Source organism: Primulina huaijiensis, chromosome 7 (assembly GCF_012295235.1).
Source record: "Primulina huaijiensis isolate GDHJ02 chromosome 7, ASM1229523v2, whole genome shotgun sequence".
Classification (NCBI taxonomy): domain Eukaryota; kingdom Viridiplantae; phylum Streptophyta; class Magnoliopsida; order Lamiales; family Gesneriaceae; genus Primulina; species Primulina huaijiensis.
Window position 1 is genome coordinate 19,675,235 of NC_133312.1, and position 22,335 is coordinate 19,697,569.

Consider the following 22,335-nt stretch of genomic DNA (forward strand, 5'->3'; position numbering starts at 1 on the left):
TACTAATTATGCTATGAATTAATCAATTTATACCTTCTTTGTTATCGAATTTATGCCACCTGATAATCTGATTCCAAATGAGCAAAAATATATTTGGCCCAACAAAGAATTTTAAAAATAAAAAATACGATGAAAAAAAATATTGTATTTGAATTGATAATATATTCGTATGAAAATAATATTATTTATCATTGTGTGAATATTTTTTAAATAAAAATATGATAGTTAACTGAAAATAAATTTTTAGTTAAAAAGTTATTAAAATTTTGTACTTTTATTTATTAAAAAATGTACTATTACTTTCAATTCTATGAGTCAATAAAATGTTATTATTTTCTTATATCTAGTGCAATAATTTATTAAAAAGTTTATAATTCTAATTTTATAAACCTTTTAGAATTTCCAAATTAGATGTAATAAAAAAAAATAAAAAATAACTTTTAAACAATAAAGAAAAAAATTATTTTATCAATTATATCATAATTTTTTATGAATTATATTTTAAAATCTTAATTTTTATTTTATTTTTTTATCATGCTTGTTGCAAGACTATTCAGCCATTAAGAATTAAGTGACATTATTTTTTTGAATTATCTTTTATTATTATTATTGAATGTTATATTCATGTGTATAAATAATTAATTAAAAAAATCACAAAATCAATAATAGAATTCAAAATTTCATATAATATTAAAATAAAAAATTATTAAATAAGCAATCATCTAAAAAATAAAAAAAACTGAAAAGAAAAAAGAAAATGTATATAGAGATACATTTGTAAATTAGAGAGAATGATAGAAATAGATGAGAAGAGAAGAAAGTGATGTGAGATGGGAGAGAAAAAAAGAGTTCGGGTATGAGTTAGAAGTTTTAACAATCCACCCAAATATTTGGATTGAACCAAAGATAATTTTTGACAATTTATAATTATACCTTAGGCTTTATTATTTGTATGTTAATGAATTCGATAGAGTTATTAAAAGTCGATTGAAAATTTGAATACATCTAGACTTTTATAGAGTTTTAAAAGTCAATATTGAATACCACTTGACTATATAAACTCTATGAAAGTCGGGAGGAGATCATATTCCGATCCTTCTCTCAATTAATCGGGACGAAAAAAATCCCGAACATTCGGGTCAAGAAAAAGACGAGTCATTTTTTTTTTTGGGGCGTGATTCGAGTTGGATCAGGATTTTCGAGTTTTTTTCGTCAGCCCTAATAGGCTTCCAACAATTCAATTCAACAAAATAAGCATGCTTTGTTCCATATTTACCCTTACTCAAATCACTTGTTTAAATAATAAAATACTTCACACATGAAAAATTATTATTTTTTATGTCAAAAATATTACTTATTATTATTAATATGGACGGAGTTGTCCCGTATTATTGATAAAGATCCGTTAAACCGTCTCACAAAAGACGTACTAATAATAAAAATACCATGTCTCATCATTAATCTTTCCGCCTAAACCCATGGTCTACATTAATTGACCTCCCCTCCCCTTCCTCTAAAATTCATTCTTCTAGTTCTCTACTCAAGACGCAGAAGTCCATGGAAAGGAGCGGACAGATTTCCCGATTGTGTGCAAATCATGTCTCGGCGACAAACCATATATCCGAATGGCAATCTTTTTATTATTCAATTACATACCACAAATTTAATATATTACATGTTATGTTGTTTCAGGTCCATTTGAAAATCTACTCATAATAATAATCAAATAATATGGTTTTGACTATGTTGTAGAATTCGAAAGATAACATCAAACTCAATTTAGGATTAAAGGATATGTAAGGTCAAAATTTAAAATTGTTATTTTAGCTTTACCAATCAAAGAATATTCAACTCTACAATTTTCAATTTTAATCAATCGATCAAAGCAATAATTTAAAGAACATTTCTATTGGATGTTGACATTTTGTCAAGTACATGCAAAAATGCGAAATCACTTTGATATTATATCTCGTTTTTCAGCTTCGGCCGATGGAAGAATGATAAAGACAAGTGCTTGTATATGTTTCCAATCCCTTAGAATTAAAATCGACTGAGATACATGACGAATACAACTGTTGCACAATATATCAAACGATAAAGTACATTAAACTTTTGTAAAAAACCAGTGAACTAAATGGTGAAGAAAACACAGTAGAGCAAAGCTTAAAGTAAACCAAACCGAGGCCTGTACGAAGTACAGTGTCCTTAAAAGAGATTCGTCCCCTCCTGTATGTGCTTCGAGGATCGTCTTGGACGTCTGTTTCCGAGATACAACGGAACAACCAGCAGTGACTTAGCACGAGGCACTACTACGGCGAACTGAAAACGTACCTTTACTTTATTACCAAAATTTAACGGAGGCCAAATAGAAAGCTAACAATATGAAATGCAAGAGAATGCTTGAAAGAGATAAGATTTTCATGTATTTGAAATGAGTAAATGAACACACTATTTATAAGCCCCAAAATGCACACCAAGAGTCATGCAAGATTAATTAATTCAATTAATCTTCCCATTAACTCAAGAATATGAAGAGCCAACAGTCTTCAATTAACTCAAGAATGTGGAAAGTCAAAAGACATTTCTACAATTATTAGCCACAATTAACTCAAAAATGTGGAGAGCCAAAAGACACTCCCCACGTTCATGAGACATAATTTTTATTCAAATTCTAAATTTGATTCAAATTTCCAACAAGTGCTAGTCGTGATATTTATGTTGTTAACTGTGACATAATCACAAAAGTTAGTCAATTTGTTTGTTCATATATTTGTAATATCTATTTAATAATACATAATTTATTTACAAAATATAGTTTATCGAATGATTGGTGATAGATATGTTAAAATATGATAGGTATGTCTTATCGAGCTATCAACAAAATATGTGCTTGAGTTGGATTGACAATTTTCCAACATATCAAAATGGCGAACCTGCTCATCTCAAACCATATTATACACAAAATTGACTAAATCCACCGTACTAGTCCACCCACTACCTAAAATAGATAAGTTGAATTAATAATTTTCCAACCCATATCGTCCAATGATAAATTACGGCATGTACATACTTACCCGTCTCTAGCCCGTTTTAACATATCAAATTGGTCCATGCTCTTGCTCTTACTCTATTAATAATATTATGTGATCACACGTAAATCTTAACTCGCATGTTTAAAATACAAATTATTTATTATATTATAATTTTAAATAAACAAATGCCAATACATACATAAAATAATAAATAAACAAATGCCAATATATACATAATACATAAATAATAAAATATCGATAATATATTGTTAATATTAATTTGGTTCGTTTCCCACTAAATAATTATAATTCGAGTTGGTTTGAAATTTCTAGTTGCACATGTCCGTCCTAAATTAATCCTCGAAAAATGGGCAAAAAATTGTGGGTCAAACAATGTCACCCAACCCGAATGTACCCGAACCGACCCACTACATTATTTTCCCATTTCAACCCCCTAAAGGAACTGGCTCTATGTCTATTCTCTCAGTCGCAACCTGGATACTGCCAGCACCGTTTCATAGGAGGAAAACGAAGAAAATTCTTCCCCATTTTCCAGTTAATCAATCAATTAATTCAGTATCTCACGACGCCCAACGCTACTATTGAATTCATCGACTCTGTACCCGTTAATGGCTTGTTTTCAGCACCGATCACTAGTTTTGAATAATTTTGCGTCGCGAAGTACATCGATTTGAACGATCGGGCTTCATACTTCGACATGTTTGAAGCGCATGTGAGCATTTTCTAGTTTCTATCATTCCCGAGATTTGTTTTTTATGTTTGGCAGTAATTTTCTTATACTTCTTAATCGGATATGCGTAGGATTTTATTTTGTTCGTGATTCTGTTGAAGGGGTGGATGAATAGTTATTAGATACTTAGATTGTTTTATGTTTAATTTTTTGGTCTTTTTTGGAAAGTTTTAGTGAATCGGGCTTCTGATTACTTCATGAAAATGCTATGATATTCGTCATGCTATGTTGTTGTTGTTTTTTTTTTGTTTTTTGTTTTTTTTTCTGAACATCTTTATTGCATGTAAAGAAGCACAGAGTTGCTGAGATCGTCTCATGGAGGAAACATGAGTTTATTTGGCTTTTCTTTTTTGCAAGCGTGTCAAGGTTGCAGTCTTATTTATTTATTAATTTATTGTTTCTCTGTACTCTAAGGTGGACATGCAAGTCGTGAGAGTAATGTTATTAGGCCGAACAGGTTGAATAAGGACATCATATTTAATTGTAGCTCTAGTGGAATTGGAGAACTTGGATAAACTTACTGTTAATGTAATGGAATAGGATAGTCTGTGTAAGCACTATATTACGAAGAGAAGTGCAATCCCCAGAACCACAAGAATGAAGTTTCTTCGTCTTTTTTTTAATGGATACTTGGAAGTTACCTCACGCAATCACGACGTTTGCTTATACTTATACAGTGAATGAAAATCTATGATACAATAAAAACAAAATAACGTGTGAAATGTTTCCGGTTCAGCTACAGAAGCATTTGTTTGATAAAAGCTGTATGCACAACCTATAACACATCTGACAGTCTCACTGTCGCCGACATGCAATAACTTTTCAAAGGTGAACATATGGTCTTCCACGACTAATGACTTAGCACTTACTTTCCAGAAGATATTTCTAGAGATCTCGAGGTGCCTGTAGTGCTATTGGATTAATTTTCTGTAAGGTAGGAACATAAACTCTTTATTCTTTTTTGCATTCAGTCATGGGATGCTTAAATTTATCATTTAGAGGAAAATTTTTAGGTTTTGTACCATGAAACATATTCTGATAATCTGTACCGTCACATGTTTGGCATGCTAATGTATTCCAGTCTTTATGTGACTATCCTTTTTTTGCTCGGTGCACTCTAATGATACCGGCTTTCTCCAGAATCCTTTTATTCATCTGGCAGATCTTTTCTCAAATATCAAATTTTATGGTTTATTGAGATTTTGATTATCATGGTCGAAGACCCTTAGGGTGATTCATCAAATTGTATAATTGAGCTTTTCTTCTTTATGTTATTGTAGGTTCTGCATTTACTTCGAAAGTATTTAGGTGAATATGTACATGGGCTGTCAGCAGAAGCCCTTAGAATCAGCGTGTGGAAAGGTTATTCTCCCGTTTAATCTGTTTTACATTGTCCTTTTATGCTTTAGTTGTACATTTATTAGCTGTTTCAGTCGATATATTTTAGTTGGATGTGCCTATATCATCAATTTCTCTTGTTATTACTTTGTGCAAACTTATTCTACTTTATTATATGAGATTGATGATTTAATTTGGGAGTATTTTAATCCAGGACACTAAACATAGTTAAAAGTCGTGCACCTTACCCTTGGATGTTGTTCTGGGAAGTTTTAGTGCTCATGTCATAGGTTGCACTATTTTACTTGTATAGCAGCAGCTGCGCTTTCACATTTTTTTCATGGATTTACACTTCTGTGCGATTGTTATTTTTCTGTGTTGACCTTATTGGGATATGACCATAATCAATTTTTGTAATCACAGTATTTGTGATGTTACATATTGGTAAGACCATGCGCTAAAACCCGTACCATCACCAGGTGTATTAGTGAAAAATATACTCTTTTTCGTTGTTTGGTTGCACTTGCCATTTTTCTAGATCACTCACCCCTTCTCTCTTCTTGAAATTGAAACGAGCATCAACCTTTTATCATGGAAATGTTTGAAACTATTTCTATGTATTACTCTTGAGTTGTTCGCTTGTATTGTTTAAGCAGTTAATGTTGAAATAGAGAGTTTTCTAACCACAAATTTTCGTTGACTGTTTTAGAGATATACTAGTGCAGCGAAATGAGTGTTTTAGACGATACAATTAAGAGCCTGAACTGAAAGGAAAAACTAGGGGTGTTTATGACAATATCACTAAAATTTGAATAAATATCTGAGTACAAATCATGGACTTAAATGGAATACTAATACTCCTAATGCAATTTGATAATAGAAATTCTAATGCAGTAAGGTTTCTCATTTTTATACTATTAAGGTTGTAATGGTATTAGTTAACTTGAAATAATTCTACAAAATGACAAAATAGGAAACTAATCACATGAACAGAAAATTTTTTGTACTTGTGATGCATCAATGAGCCCTTTTTGTGGAAAAATTGTCATCAGATTTCCTTAACTCATTAATTGGAAAGTATGGGAAATATCAAAGACGTTGAATTTATTGGAGATGTTTATGCCCCTTGGATTTTTTTTTTGATAGAAAACTAATTTTATTATAATAATTTGATATTACACCATTACCACGGATAAGAAATCCGCAGTTACATTACAAGAAATTTAATTGTACCCAATGCTAAAATACATCATCATTGTACCCGAAATATTCCCAAACTCTATGACTTAATAGCAATAGTATCACACACAAATTAATTTCCAGTCCCTAACCAACTCCGAGATCCCAAGATGACTGTACTCTTTCAAGTTTGTTGACCAAGCCGCAATTTTGAATTTCACTTTGTCCCATACTTGATCGGCGGAATCCGCAACATCATCAAATATTCTTTTGTTCCTTTCCAACCACAGGGACCAAAATACGTATTGAATTATCAAGTACCAGAAATTGCCGAGCCTTTTGTGTATGTGAACTTCGATTTCCGAAAAGAAAAGATCTCTCGCTTGTCTCGGAGCGACCCACTGAATGCCCATCTCTTGTAAAACTCTGTACCAAATACCCATAGAAAATGAGCAATGCAAAAGCAAATGATCTTGATTCTCTTCATTATTTCTGCATAAGCAACACCACTGCGGGCTCAAAAAACAATTCTTCCAGCTTCTTTGCACGGAGTCGCATGTTGGAAGCTTTCCCAAGGCCACGATCCACGAGAAAGTTTTAATCTTTTGTGGGACTTGTATTTTTCAGATATTATTAAAACAAGTGATAGAATGTGAGTTGGACAAACTGAAGAAAGAATTATAAAAGGAACTAACAGAAAACAACCCCGAAGGATCTCCCAACCTCAGACTCTATAATCCTCAATTCCCATCTGCAATCTAACGCTCTGAAGGACACCCAGCAGAATGATAAATTCCCCATACTCACCCTCCATAAGATCTCTTCTGAACCTGACATCCCAAACGATAGACTCACTACCCCCGGTATTGACAGCTGCAATGAAATGACTGATAGGTTTATTGACAGATACCGAAATACGGAATAAAGAAGGAAATCTAATTCTAAAAGAGACATCTCCCTCCCAAATATCTTCCCAAAAACGAATTAGATTACCCTGCTTAGGCACCATCCTAACAAGTTGATGGAAAGCCTGGTAAGATCTATAGATGAACTTCCAAGGACTTTTGAATGTCACTGTCTCCGCCAACCACAAATCCCATCCATTTTCCTGTATCCCGTAGATGCTCTTGATAATTTTCTTCCACATCGACCCCCTTTCCACTGACCCTCTCCACCACCATTTCCCAAGCAATGCCTTATTTCTGAGACATATATCCCCCACTCCTAGACCGCCTTTTTCCTTCGGTTTACACACTTGCTTCCATCCGACCACATGACAATGTTTATCCCCGTCATCTCCATCCCAAAAAAAGTCCCTCATCAATTTTTCCATCATTGTAGCCACCTTAATTGGAACTTTGAAAAGTGACATGTAATAGGATGGCATTGCACAAAGCACGGCTTTAATCAAAATAAGTCGCCCTCCCCTCGATAGGAATGATTTTTTCCAACTTGCTAATTTCTTGTACATTTTTGATAGAACAGGTACCCAGAATTCCATTTTTGTGGGATTACCTCCCAATGGAACCCCGAGATACTTAATAGGCCAACTCTCCTTTTTGCACCCGGAATACATTGCCAACTCATTAACTTCCTCGTCCGAGCAATTCAATCCCAACACCAAACTTTTCCCCAAATAAATTTTCAACCCAGAAATGCGGCCAAACAGTTTGATTATGTCCAGTAATGCCAACACATCATTTTTTGATTTTGCGAAGAACAAAGTATCATCCGCAAATTGTAAATGCGAAATTTCGAGATTCTCTTTCCCTACTTCAAGCCCCTTTCATTCATTGTTCACCTTTGACTTGTCAATCATCCTTCCCAACACATCGACAACTATATTGAATAAAAACGGTGATAAAGGATCCCTTTGTCTTAAGCCTCTCTCTCCTTTGATTTTCCCGCATGGTCTTCCATTAATAAAAATCGAAAAAGATACATTAGAAACACATCCCCTTATCCACCTTCTCCATCTCTCCCCAAAACCTTTCATGCGAAGCACATAATCTAGGAATCGAAAATCAACATTATCATAAGCCTTTTCCAAATCTATTTTGAGCACCAATCCTTTCTTTTTCTTGCGCCGATATTCTTCCACAATCTCATTTGCTATGAGGCAACAATCCAATATCTGTCTTCCCTTGATAAAAGCGAATTGATTCTCCGCAACGGTTTTGCACAAGACTTTTTTCATTCTATTTGTCAACACCTTAGCCAATATCTTATACAAACTCGTAGTCAAACTGATTGGTCTATAATCTTTGATATTTCTCGCATCAATTTTCTTCGGGATAAGACAAATGTACGTCTCATTAGTAATTCCATTTACAATCCCATTTTCGAAAAATTCAGCAAACACTCTCAGCAAATCCACTTTCACAGTCTCCCAATTACCTTGAAAAAAAGCCATTGTGAACCCATCCGGCCCTGGAGCTTTTGAACCATCACTGTCATAAACCGCATTTTTAATCTTCTCTTCATCGAAAGGTTTTTCCAATTCCTCTGCATCAATATTCTGTATAGGACACCAATTCAAACCATTAAGACTCCTCTCTACTTCATCAACACTTCCTCCATCACCTTCCGATTTCCTAAACAAGTACCCATAGAATTTTAAAATCTCATGTTCGATTTGTTGTTCTAGTTCCACCTTGTCTATCAATGATTTGTTCCTTCTGTGAGTTAGTAATGAGTGAAAGAATTTGGAGTTTTGGTCCTCTTCTTTGAGCCACTTGACTTTGGCTTTTTGACTTTGAATCTGGAAATTTCTGAAAGACAGTGTTTCCAGCTCAATTCCTTTCTTTCTTGATTCAGCTCATCTGACCAAAAACCTGCTGCCTCAATCCCATCCAACCACTTAATCTTATTGCTCAACTCTTGGAATCTGACACCCACATCTCCAAACACTTCCTTATTCCAAACAGAAACTTTTTTCTTGGTATACCTCAACTTTTGCATGAATCTGTACCCTTCCCACCCCTGAAAGTCCCCGTTCGCCCACCATGTCCTCACTTGTTCTTTGAAGTCTCTATGTGACAACCAAGCATTTTCAAATCTAAAAGGAGTGGGCCCCATTTCAGCTTAGATGTGTCGAGCAATACTGGGGAGTGATCAGACGTAATTCTTGGCAACACCGTTTGTCTAACTATTGGAAATATATTACTCCAACCCCCCGAGAAAAAATATCTATCCAGACGACAACAAATTGGCACCGCTCTAAAATTTGACCACGTGAACTTGGCATTCAGAAGTGGTGGGTCATGGAGTTCCAATTCTTCTACCAAACCATCAAAACAGGACATGCTTGTACTTACTGATTGACTATTCATTTTTTCCCCCAAATTCCTTACTAAATTGAAGTCCTCTCCTAGACACCAATTATTCCCACAAATCGTTTTCAATCCTGCTAATTCATCCCAAAACAATTCTCTCATTCTCGGTCGAACAGGTCCGTAAATGGCGGAGAACCACCAAGTTGTCTCATCATTTCGCTTAATTTCAATTGATACTGAGAATTCCCCAATCAAATTGTTAGTGACATTAACCCCACGGGGATCCCACATGACAAGGATTCCCTCTGAACTTCCAACCGATGGCAGACACACCCAATCCACAAATCTTGACTTCCACACACTGGCAACGAATTTTTTATCCACCATTTCTCGTTATGTTTCTAAGAGAACCACAATATCCGGTTTTGATTGTCGAATAACCGTCTTAACCAATTGTCTTCTTCTCACTGCCCCTCCACCTCTTATATTCCAAGAGAACAGTTTCATTAGAACACGCATGATCCCTTCGAATTAGAACCTCTCTTATAAATTATACCACAAGTTTTACTGAACAAATCCTTATTTGAAAGATCAGAAGGCATGTTGTACCCTTTTGGACAATTTTCATCTCTATCATTACCATCCACCTTACTAACCTTACCAACAATTTCCTCATCCATAGCCCCTTTAGTTATATCTCTGTCACAACCATGCTTTCCATCAACCCATCCTATCCCCCCTTCTAATAAACCACTAGACAAACCCAAAGCTGAGAATGATGATGGTAGAATGGAATGAAGCGAGAAGGAATGAGAAAGAATGGAAGATTGAATACCTTTAAATACCTGTCCCACAATAGGTTTTGAATTTTCTGGCAGATGAGGAATTGAGTTGTTTCCATTCGTCGATGAGAAAAGCCTGTCCAAAGCTACTGGTTCTTCTTCAGCTGTATCAGAATCTTCATCTCTGACTGAGCCGTTGCTTTCGGATTCTGAATAATTAAACTCCGTGTCTTGCAATTCATCTTGAGAATCTTCAATGTTCAACTCCTCTAAATCTTCCGAGTGGACAGCTTCAATATTTCTGTGCATCCCCTTGAAAATGAAGTTTGTTGTTGACTTCCCCCATAAGACTTGTGCTTCTTTTCCAGTGACATCTCCTTTCATTTTACTTCTTCTGCAGTACGTTTTCCAGAACTTATTATCTTTTGTGCCATTCCTCTCTAGTTCAACCGTGGAACCCTGGCCATCATCCTGCTTATTATTCATGGAATCAATAGAAGATCTCCTGAATTTTGTTGCGTCTTTTGGATCGATTTTGCTCAGTATCTTGATCACCTTTCCACTATGTGAGTGATTCACAGATTATTTATTTTTTCCTTTGTTTTTTTGCTGCTCATTTGATTTGTCTGACCCGCTTGACTCTACCAATTTCTCTATTGATTTTTCTGACCCACCTCTTTCTCTTGAGTCGTTATTTGTTTCTTGGCCATGTGATACCTCCTGTATTGACTTTCCATCAACATGCCTACTTCATGCCCCTTGGATTATCATGTTTATAAGCATTATCACCAATTTTCTTGAAAACAAACGACCAATTTTCTTGTCCTTGTGCTTACTGTAACTGCTGACAGTGAATTTGTTCTTATGCAAATACACCATTACTGAATTTCCCTCGTTAAAAATCTTCTTATGTTTATGTTTGTCCGTTGCGGACTAGTACCTAGAGCTAGCTTGATCGAGATATCACTTCACTATGAATCCGTTAGATATGCAATGCGAAATCTTCCTCATCATAAATAACATCAGTAGTAGGAGGAGGAAGAATCAAATCCACAATATGCTTCATAGCACTGCTGTAGACAACTTCAAAAGGTGTCTTATTAGAACGATTGGGCACACTACCGAAAGTAAACTCAACCTATGGAATTGCATCACATCCCAGTTCTGCACTACAATTGGCCACTTCGATTTGTTAATCGGTCTGTGGATGGCTCACATTACTGTACTTCAAGGACATATCGAAAAACTTCCACAATATCCTCAAAACATGACTTAGGAATTTTTACATCTCTATTAGAAGTTAGAAAACGAGGAAAACCATGCAAATGATTAATTTTCAGAAAAATTGAGCTATGAGATGCATTAGAGGCTTTCTTACAAGGCAGAAAGTAAACAATCTTAGAAAATCGGTCAACCACAACAAGGATTGAAACAACTCCAAAATTAGTTCTTGGTTGACCGAGAATCGAGCCCATCGTCAAATCTTACTAATTTGTCTCTGGAATAGGCGTAGGTAAATAAAGGCTAGTATTTTGTTTGACCTTTAGCTTTCTGGCAAACCGGACAATGTTAAATGATGCGTCCGACATGTTTCTTCAACTAAGGCTAATAAAACGTTCCGCCACCAAGCTATTCGTTCTTTTGTCGTGTAGTTTGTTATGCACTTTTTAATTTTTGCATGTTTGGAGGAGCCATTCAGATTGTTTTATTTTGTTATGAAGCTAATATTGAGTTATCATTTAATTCCTTAACATTAAGGATCAATATCGGAATAGGGGATATTGGGTGCTTCATGATGAGAGTGGACCCTAGTCCACTGATGTATTCTTTCTCATATTGTTATTAATAAAATATCGTTTCTTATAAAAAATATCGGAATAGGGGAAACAAATATTCTATACTTTTGTGCATTTGTGAACATAAATTGAATAAAGAGAAGAGGTTGGTGAACAACTTAGGTAAAAGCTGAATACCTTCTGAAGATTGATCCAAAATCTGATAGTGCAAAAAGGGGTTGGTTGCTATTTATGATGAATGTGCAAGTGTCTTATGTCAGGTACAAGCATTCTAGCCTAGCCAGCAAACCCCAGCCTCGCACCTTAGCAACCGATCTCTAGCCTTGAACCATGCTGCAAATGCTTAGCACCTAGCCTTTTTTCTGCTCGCATTGCACTATAGACACACACTAACCCAGCCACGAAGCAATCTAGCCAAATTCTTATTTCTTCGTAGCAGCAGATGATGAGATTTCCGAGCAGGGAGGTTATTCAGTCTTGGAGGGTGTACTGAGATCCATATTATTCTCGATTGGAGGAAGAATTTAAGGATGAACAAAAATTGTTCATAATAAGGTTGGGAGCTGGAGGAAATTCAATTTGTCTGACAAAAAGAACTAGAAACGCAAGTTACTTGTTATAAGTAGATTTCAGCAGTGCCCAATGGTTGTGTTGAAGTTATGGGATTACATCAATAATCTCAAAGCATGATCTCAAAGCATGTCTGGCTTTCAATCGTTTCAGAGGCAACAATGTAGTGCTTTCTATTTATCAACAAAAGAAAAAGCCTTTTGGATGTAACTAAATTTATTCAGCAAGGTGGCAAGCAACACGTCATGTTTGGAAAATAATGTGTCCAAATTTTTGCGTGGAAAGAAAAAAAATCTGGTACGTCATCATGAAGGTCGAGAGCGAGTTACTCATTCATTTTGAAATGCTAATTATGCTTTGAGGAAGCCGCCTATTGTGAATATTGAAGCTAAGGAGATCACTAGTATTTGTAAGTACACGGACTATTTTGCAACACTCGACCTCCCTTGTAACGGCTCTTGCGGATTGCTCATCCGCTTCTACTATAAAACTTTCTGTTATTATAATAAAGTTTAGTTTTCTATATATGAAAAAAAGGCAGTCAAGTCAAGAGGCGCATTGAAATTTTTCCATTTCAAACTAATAAGGCAACGTGGTGCTCGAACCATGATGAAGATTCTAATTTTTATTTGAGGTTGAGGAGATGTTTCTTGGAAAGGAATGTCATTTTGTCTTTTGAAAGATGAAATCAAGAGATTAATTCGAAGGAGATTGTGTATGAGTGCTGTAATAGTCGGGTTAGGATCTTTGGACTTCTTTGGAACTTATGGTCCGCATATATGTTTAAGATTATCGGGAATCGGTGTGGAGGTTTGTTGGAAATTAACAAAGATACTGCTTTGCTTAAGGACTTGTAGGCAGCCAAGATCAGGGTGGTAGAGCCCGAAAGAAGTTTTATTAATAGTGTGATGCAAGTTCAATTGCAGGTTGGTCTCTTAGATATCTAATTAGTGGTTGATTGTTAATACATCAGCGTGTGAGATTTATTAAAGTCTATCATATGCCTAGATGGTGGTTAATGGAGCGAGGGTGACGGCTGGTGGGAGAATTCTAACTGTTTACGTAAAGCATACGAGGGAGTAGGTTCTATCAAGTGTTCTGATAAGGTAGATGTCGACATCGTTGAGGAGGAGGTGACGAGAGGAGAGAGAAGTTTCTGAAACAACAAATGTTTATTGGGTTCTCGAGAAACATGGTAAGTGTAATATCAACGATGTGGATGTTCTTGTTAATATAACAAGATAGGGATATGTGTAAAGAAAAAAAGGCTAGTATAACAAGTTATTCTTTTGGGTCAGCACCGTTACTAGTTGGCAAGCAAATCAAGATTCTCAAGAGGAAAACTCTCCTAAAGTTGTTGGTGACTTTAGAAGAGGTTATATCCATTTTATGAACAAGCCAGACGATGGGTTTGAAATTGGGAATATCTTGGGGAAGGGGAATGGGGAGCCGATGCATACTTTTGAGAATATTTACCGTAGAAGAAAGTCTAGCTCAACAATTGGCAAGGTCACTTCTTTTGATGATGATTTCTTTAGGGGAGGTTCGATTGGGGAGGACTATTAGGAGTTGGCTGATGGAGGTCTTGGGAAGTGGAAGACCGAATACTAAATGATTTGAACAGGGGTAGTTCTGAAGAGGGCTATGAATCATTCGTGTCTGACAACCCTATATCATTAAAGTCAGATTTTTCAGTGCCGTCTGATGTGGGCATGGAGGATATAGGGGTCCATTCGATTATTCTCTGGGGGCTAAACCGTAGGATGCGTCGCGAGAAATCTTCGGCACCTAAAGTGGTAGAGGTCCTTTCTTGTTCTCAGTCGTTATCTCTAAGGCAATTCTTCGATCTTAATAATTTCTATCCTCGTCCTTCTTTGCTTTGGGGTTGTTTAAGGGTGTATCTAGAGGAGTGGGGAGGGGGGCAATCAATGCTAGTTAAAAAAACGGGTTATTTGGTGGATAATTTTATTGAGGGTGAGCAGGGTAAAATGACTCAAGGTGAAGTAGAAGGTTCGGCATTGCGTTCGGCAGATTTGGTTGGTAGTGATGACTCTCTTCTGAAGATGGGGGTTGAAAAGGTGATTTTAGCAAATGAAATAGGGAGCAGGTTGAGAAAAAACAAATACAAAAGTTAATAAATCTGAAATTTGGGATCAATTATTAGAAAAGACCGACTCATAGGGACTGTGAAGTGGTTAAATGAAGATTTGTTCTTGGAATATTAGGGGTTGTGGTTCGAGTAGACATAGTGGGTTAATTAGAACAATTTTGTGTAAGGAAAAGCCGAGCATAGTAATACTACAAGAATTTAAAAGAGAGTTGGTAGATAAGAGTTTTATTGCAAGTTTGTGGAAATTCAAGTTTGTTGAGTGGGTGATATTTCCAGCTTTAGGTACAAATGGGGGGATCTTGATAATGTGGAACCCTCGAGTGGTTCTGGTTAAGAATCTGATTGGGGAGTTCTCAGTTTCAATACAAATTGAAAACGACGACGATAACAAATGGTGGTTTTCAGTAGTTTACGGACCATGTAATCCGAGAGATAGACAAAATTTTTGGGATGAATTGGCAGGACTGAGAGTAATTTGTGGTGAGAATTGGTGTTTAGGGGGGATTTTAATGTCGTGAGATCGTTGAGTAAAAAAATGAACAATACGCCCATAACTATGAACATGACGTGTTTTGATACTTTGGTTAAAGAATTGGAGCCGCAAAACCCACCTCTTTTTGAATGCTAAGTATAAGTGGTCGAATTTGAGGGCTTCTCCTATTTGTTGCAGGTTAGACACGTTTCTGTTTTTAGGGGATTGGGTGTTTTTCCTTTCTACAGACAAATAGTTCCACCTAGAATTACCTCAGATAATTTTCTAGTGATTCTAGATACCTCGAAGTCAAAGTATGTTCCGACACCATTTAGATTTGAGAATGTGTGGTTGAATCATACAAGTTCGAAATCAACAATATCATCTTGGTGGAGTAATATAGATCTTCAGGGTTGGGAACGGTACAAATTGATGATGAAACTTAAAGGTGTAAAAAGTGATCTTATAAATAATAAAATGGAATAAAGAGGTTTTCAGAGATGTAGGTGTGAGTCTTTTTTTTTTTGTGTATGATACTTTGTTCTTTGTTAATAATGATCGCTATGTCCGTTTTTTGGTAGAGATAACTCATTTTGTCGAATGTCAGTACTGAGATCAATTTGGAATTGAGCGCCTTGCTGGCCTGAATTGTGTAGAAGGGGGAGTGGAATGGTTAGCTATATAGATTGGATGTGGGAGGAAGAATTGACCCCACATCTACTTAGGGGTACCACTAGGTGAAAAAATGATGAAAATTTCATTTTGGCAACCTGTTTTGTCGAAGATGTCGAAAAAGTTGCGAGTTGGAAAAAAGTTTTTTTGTATAGGGGTAGATTAAATATGACTTCAGCAGTGTTGAATTCTCAGCCAATGTACTTAATGTCTCTTTTTAGGGTGCCAAGAGGTGTAGCGAAGGTTATGGAGAGGAATATGTGGGATTTTCTATGGGATGAAGCTGACAGAGATGATCATTGTCATATGGTTGCGTGAGATCAAGTTTGTAAACCGAAAGAAAGAGGGGGTTTGGGTGTTGGAAACATTGGTCCCTTCTGGGAAAATGGTGGTGGAGGTGTTTTGTTGAGGATGAACCGTTATGAATGAAGGTTATTGTGAGCAAATACGGGTTATATGATTATGGTTGGGACACATGTTTAGTAAGATATGGTACATTTAGAAGTCCTTGGAAGTTTATTTCGAGAATTTATCCGGCTTTTCACCAGTTTGTGAAGGCAGTGGCTAGAAGGGGTAATAAGGTCAGGTTTTGAGAGGATAGGTGTTGGGGATTCTTCTTTTTAAGGACCTTCATCCTATTTTATTTCAGCTATCGTCGGTTCATATGAACCCATTTCTCATTTTGTCAAGGTGGAGGACTTTTCCTCTTCTTTATCTCGAGACCTGCATTTGCGGAGGGGTATGAGGGATGATGAAGTGGATGAGTTGAGCTTTTTTTAGGATCTTTAGAGAGGGTCAGATTGGTTGAGGAGGTTGATGATATCAGGGTTTGGGACGTGGATCTTTTAGGTGTTTTCTCATTTGAGCGTTTCTTTCTCGCTCAAGTCATTTGGAAATTTCCGATCGCACCAAAGGTTCAAGTCTTCTCGTGGATCGCAGTGCTGGGTAAGTTGCCTACTTGTGAGATGATGCAAAAGAAATGACTTTTGTGTGCTCTTTGTCCGAATTGGAGTGTGTTGTGTTGGAATGAGGTGGTGTCTTAAGATCATCTACTTATTCGTTGTTTCTTCACGAGTTCTCTTTGGTTAATTGCTTTGGAGGAGATGGGTTTGGTTTGGGTAGCTTTAAGATCTTCGCATGAGCTATTTGCGACATATCTTGGATGTGATCTTGGTAGAAGAGGTATAATTTTTTGGACAGTAATAGTTTATTGTATTTGCTGGTCAGTATGATTGGCGTGGAATAAACAGATTTTTGACAGCTTAGAAATGTCGATTGAAGGGTCGATCATCTAGCTGGATTGAGAAGAATTTAGAACTTAAAAACTTATCAATTTCATACTTTGTGAGAACTTTGAGTTATATATGTTGTTGATTAGTGCAGGGCTTTTGTATGTTTTATTTATTTCTATGCGAATCACTTATTCGCTATGTGTAATTATTGCTTCCAATTAATGAATATAGTATAGTTTTCTAAAAAAAGAAGGAAGAAACTGGGGGACAGATGCTATGGAGTAATTAACACTGAAAATTTGATACGTCGGCAGATGGAGTATTATACAAAGATTCTCCTAAGAGAATGTGAAACTGAGCTTAAAGATCGAATTTAAGAATGTTTCACGAACTACAGGAAAGCATTAAATCTTACCTATTGCGATGTATGCCACAAGAAAACTTTAGTGCAGGAAATTAGGAGAATTTCGCACCTTAGTTTAGTGATGTTGATGTATGCCATAGAAAATTTCTGACTCAGTTCTCCTCATCATATGATGTACCTTTCTATGTTGTAAAATGATAACTTTGTAATTTACTCAAATTGTTGCTCGGTTATGTTCTTCATATATGGTGGGCTTTGAACAGGTTTGCTTGGTGATCAATCAGTGTATTGCTTATTATGCCATCTAAGATTGAGATGCATGCTAATGGTGGATTTGGTATGTTCTGTTTTTTTTAGGTGATGTGGTTCTCAAGGATTTGAAACTAAAAGCAGAAGCATTGAATTCCCTGAAGCTTCCTGTCACAGTCAAAGCTGGTTTCCTTGGTACTATAACCTTGAAGGTAACTTTGTGTCTTGGGTTGCTATTTGTGCATTAACATGTCAGATGAATAACGATCTAAAAGTATATTTGTTAATCTTCGTCACTTTTGCCATCTTTTCTCCTTCTTCTCATTTGGCAGCAGTTAAAAGATTATATTTATAGCCCTTTTTCCTATACATGAAATAAGACAAATATGCTGTTAAAATAAGAACTGAGAGAAATTGTCGAACCTAAAAGATGTCTACTTTTGAAAATTATGCAGCTTGTTCTCCGAGGTTTTATTTCATGTTAATATTTAGTTGTTACATTAATCTTCTATTTAGTTATGTGGATGACTAGTCATCCCTGAAGTGGAAAAGGAAGAAATTAATTTTTGTTTGAAAGGTTTGCCCGAATTCTGGTTTTTCTTTACATCGTTGTAGTTGTGAAAGTAAGGTCTTCAGTTCATACTTTGGGTTTCACATTTTTAGTAATGGTGGAAAGAGTAGTCCTTTAATAAGCTATGCTTAATATTTTTGTTCTGACATTGTGAGGGTTAAAGTGTGGATTATATCTTAAGAAGCAAAGGTATCATGAAAAGAGAAGTTCAGCAATCTGAACTATTTCCGTTGTTGTCTTGCAGTGCTATTGCGTGCACATTTCATGAGACCATGTTACACCCTGATATTAATGTTTCAGTCAAATTGTTAGGCACAGTTGTAATTGGAAACTTTTCATTCTCGTATTACTTTTATTCTCTCTTGTCCTCGTCTGGATTTGGTAGAAAATGACATCTGTAAAAGGCTAAAACTTAGAGATCTCAATGGGGTCCTCCTTGACCCACGTCACCTCCCCAACCTCCCCCCACAAAAAAAAAAAAAGGTAGTCTTAGAACTAAAGGCAAACACCAAAGTATAGTTAGATTAAAATACATAGATTTTTTTGTTGAATTATTTTGTTTTCAAATTAGGTTCCATGGAAAGGCCTTGGCAAGGAGCCGGTCATTGTTCTAATTGATCAAGTGTTTATTCTTGCTACTCCTGCACCTGATGGAGGGTCTCTCAAGGTTAGAATGTTATCGTTTCACACTTGTTGAAATGTAATGCGCTATTAGTAAACAATTCATCTTATATGCATACACCCTTGCGCAATTTATATTCTTCTCTAAAAGGAAGAGGAACGGGAAAAGCTTTTTGAGGCCAAACTACAGCAGATTGATGTAAGTATCCTTTGATTTCTTTTTTGCTTCCTCCTGTTATCATTACCACTTAAAACAGCACAATGCGATCTTGGGAGAGCATGGCTTAAGCAGAGGGATTGAATCAAGAATTGCTGTAGCCAGGCAATTACTAATAAATGAGCAAGAATGGGTAAATAGGACAAAACCTCGGGTGCCCGATCCAGATAATTGAATCAGAGTTTTAAAAGTGCTTAATGTTTAGTAGTAATTATCCTTTTATGATATTATTATTATTATTAGAATCATAATACTTCCCGTCGATTCTCTCAAATCCTACTCCTAGCAGTATCCTTGTTTCTAAATCAGAAACCGAGTAAACTTTCAAGCTAGTGCCAAAAACTTTATTAAGATGAGACGAACATGGTCAATACAGAATATTATCGGCTAGATATTCTGGAAACAAATATTTCCTCTAATTACCTCACGTTTGCGTATTTATTTATTCAAAGATCTTAATTTTTGTCAAAATTTTTATGACCTTAATTGAGGTACAATACAGAATCATTTAGTCTGTAAGAGGAAGCCATTGTTGGAACTAAAAGAATTCCAAATTTCTCCCTTTAAATTTACTATTTCTTGCAACTTTTGGTGCTTGCATTTAATAATTTAACTTTTGTAGGAAGCAGAAGCAGCAACTCTTGAAGCATTATCGAGATCAAAGCCGGGAAATGTATGTAGGAAAATCCGTAACTCTATCTGCATGCTGTGCATGACAATTTTCTAGTTTATACGAATTTTATCAATGGCTTGAGTTTTTGATATTGTCGTGGTTCGATCAGTACTAGATTGATGCTGCAGCTCATAATTAGGCGACCGATGTTTAATCAGTTTTTATTGAATTTAAATTGAAGTGAAAAAATTGGGTATATTCTAACTAGTACCATTATACCATTACGTATGACTTACGCTTTGCCTTTCTCTCTTTCTTTGGGAGTCTTTATACATATTGCTCGTAGAATCCATATACTATTTACCAGTTTTTCTAGAGTTGAAGCTTCTATAGACAGGATGTTCCCTTTCTGCATTCGGGTTGTACAGAGAGAAAGAAACAACAAAAAATGGAAGTGTTAAGAGTTGTAGTTCTTGATTTTCCATGGCATATTTCCTTCTCAGCTTTTAGATTTGAATTCTTGATTGCAGTATAACTGATTAACTCGCATGAATCGCATCCCATGATGTTCCTTTGTGGCTTTTCCTTGTCAAGAAACCATTGCTTTTTGGCAGAAGAAAACTTGATAGCAAATAACAGCTTGATTTCTATGAAACACTTAAGTGCTTAATAGCATAGAAAATATCTTGAAGCACTGGGTTCTGCTTTTTTTTTTTGTTAATACTTGTCTAACAACTCGGTTCTGGAAGATTTTAGTTTTCTCATTATTATCTTATGCTGTTGCTGACTTGAACTTTCAAGATTTTCTCTCTCTAAAAAACTCTAATTTGAAAATGCTCTCCCCTTTCGTTCCCGACCTGGGGTGGCAGCCTCCTCGGTAAATCATCTTTAATATTGAAAGTCTCCAGCTTCCGACCACTGCCGACCACCGGACAACGGCCGACGTGGTCGCTCTCCCCTTCATTCATCTTTTTTGTCCTCTCGCTTCTCTTTTTCTTTCATCTTTTTTTCTTATACTCTTCCCGGTAGGGATTTTAGCACCAGACAAGACTAGATCCAACTAACATTTATTGGAAGGAACATAACCTCGCCGGAATATCCCAATACAGACGTTCTCTCACCGGAAAATTTTTTTTTCAATGAAAATGACTGGGGTGCGAACTTAGCTATGTGGCAACTTGAGTTGTGCTAATCTTGATTTGTACAACCTAGTGAATACAACCTAGTGGAGTCATACTTTGAACCAAGCAGCGTCGCGAATTATGGAGTTGGAAATATTTCATTGGCTTTGGTCGAAATTGTGGGAATACATTAACAAACCACAAACATGTTCGAAGTTTAACCGATTCAGAGGGAAGAGAGCAATATTATCTATGCATAAAATTGTCAATGGCCTGGGCAGCTATCTGGAAGTGTCTAAATTCGTTTGGATGGGCAAGAGGCAGCGCATCATCATACCAAGTGGTTGGTATGAGGGGGTGGAAATGTGTGGCAAACTTTTTGTCCAAATTTATTCAGAAAAGGAGGGGCAATGGAATGGATACAAGAGAAGACAAGAAGATTTTGCAGCAATCACCGAAGGCTGGAAAATTCATTCCGAATCCAACCGACTCGGGGAACATAGGCGTCTATGAACACTTTCGGTCGTGCTTGGTTAAGAATTGGAGTACAACACTTATTATCACAATGGAGTGTGTTAATATATTATGGGAATGGGTGCGTGTGACTCTTGGGAAGGCAATTAAGAGAAATATTGAAATATTTCCATTTCAAGCTAACAAAGCAGTCTGGTGGCCAAACAACGAAGAAGATGCCTCCTTTTATTTTAAATTGAAGAGATGTTTTCTGGATAAGAGGGTTACCTTGTCTTTTGAGTGCTGGAGGCAACAAATTAATAGGCAAGAAGAGGTGTTTGAGTGCTGTAATAGCTGGATGAGGATATTTAGGATACCTTGGGACTTGTGGTCGACTGATCTTTTCAAAAGTATATGAGAGAAATGTGGAGGACTGCTGAGCATTAGCCAAAACACTATTTTACTAAAAGATTTGTCGGCAGCCAAAATCAAAGTTGTGGGTCTTGAAGGTGGATTCATCAATAGTTCCACGCAGATCCTAACTCAGAGGTTACCAATTGTTATACGCATTGTTGTCGATTCGGTCAACATATTAACGTACGACATCTATAAAAAAAGATCTTACGCACAAGTGGTGGTCTACGGAGCTAGAGTGATTGCGGGTTGGGGTAGAGCGAAAGGTCCCATCGGTGTGGGTAGTGATCTTGTGTCGAGTGTTGATACTCACAAGATAGATATGGCAGATCCTAAAAATTAGAAACCACGAGACGACGAAAGAATTACTGGGCACAATCAGAAATGTCAAGATTTGAGTATGGAGAACAAGTGTGACTCGAAGGTTTCTTCCGATGAAGTTAAGTATGGTAAAACGTGTTTCATAGATGGGGTAGAGGTGTTTATCAATAATGTGCAGCAAC

The 22,335-nt window shown here is 36.2% G+C and overlaps 1 protein-coding gene across 1 annotated transcript in view; it reads left to right on the forward strand.

Annotated features, from left to right (window-relative positions):
- Positions 1-3,511: 3,511 nt before the first annotated feature.
- Positions 3,512-22,335, forward strand: part of LOC140980460 (uncharacterized) — a 95,742-nt gene continuing 76,918 nt past the window's right edge. Inside the window, exons 1-6 of the mRNA XM_073446276.1 lie at positions 3,512-3,765; positions 5,064-5,145; positions 17,931-18,034; positions 18,965-19,060; positions 19,166-19,213; positions 19,854-19,904. Of these exons, the coding sequence (XP_073302377.1) occupies positions 3,751-3,765; positions 5,064-5,145; positions 17,931-18,034; positions 18,965-19,060; positions 19,166-19,213; positions 19,854-19,904 (396 nt within the window). The 5' untranslated portion in view covers positions 3,512-3,750. The remainder of the gene's footprint in view (positions 3,766-5,063; positions 5,146-17,930; positions 18,035-18,964; positions 19,061-19,165; positions 19,214-19,853; positions 19,905-22,335) is intronic.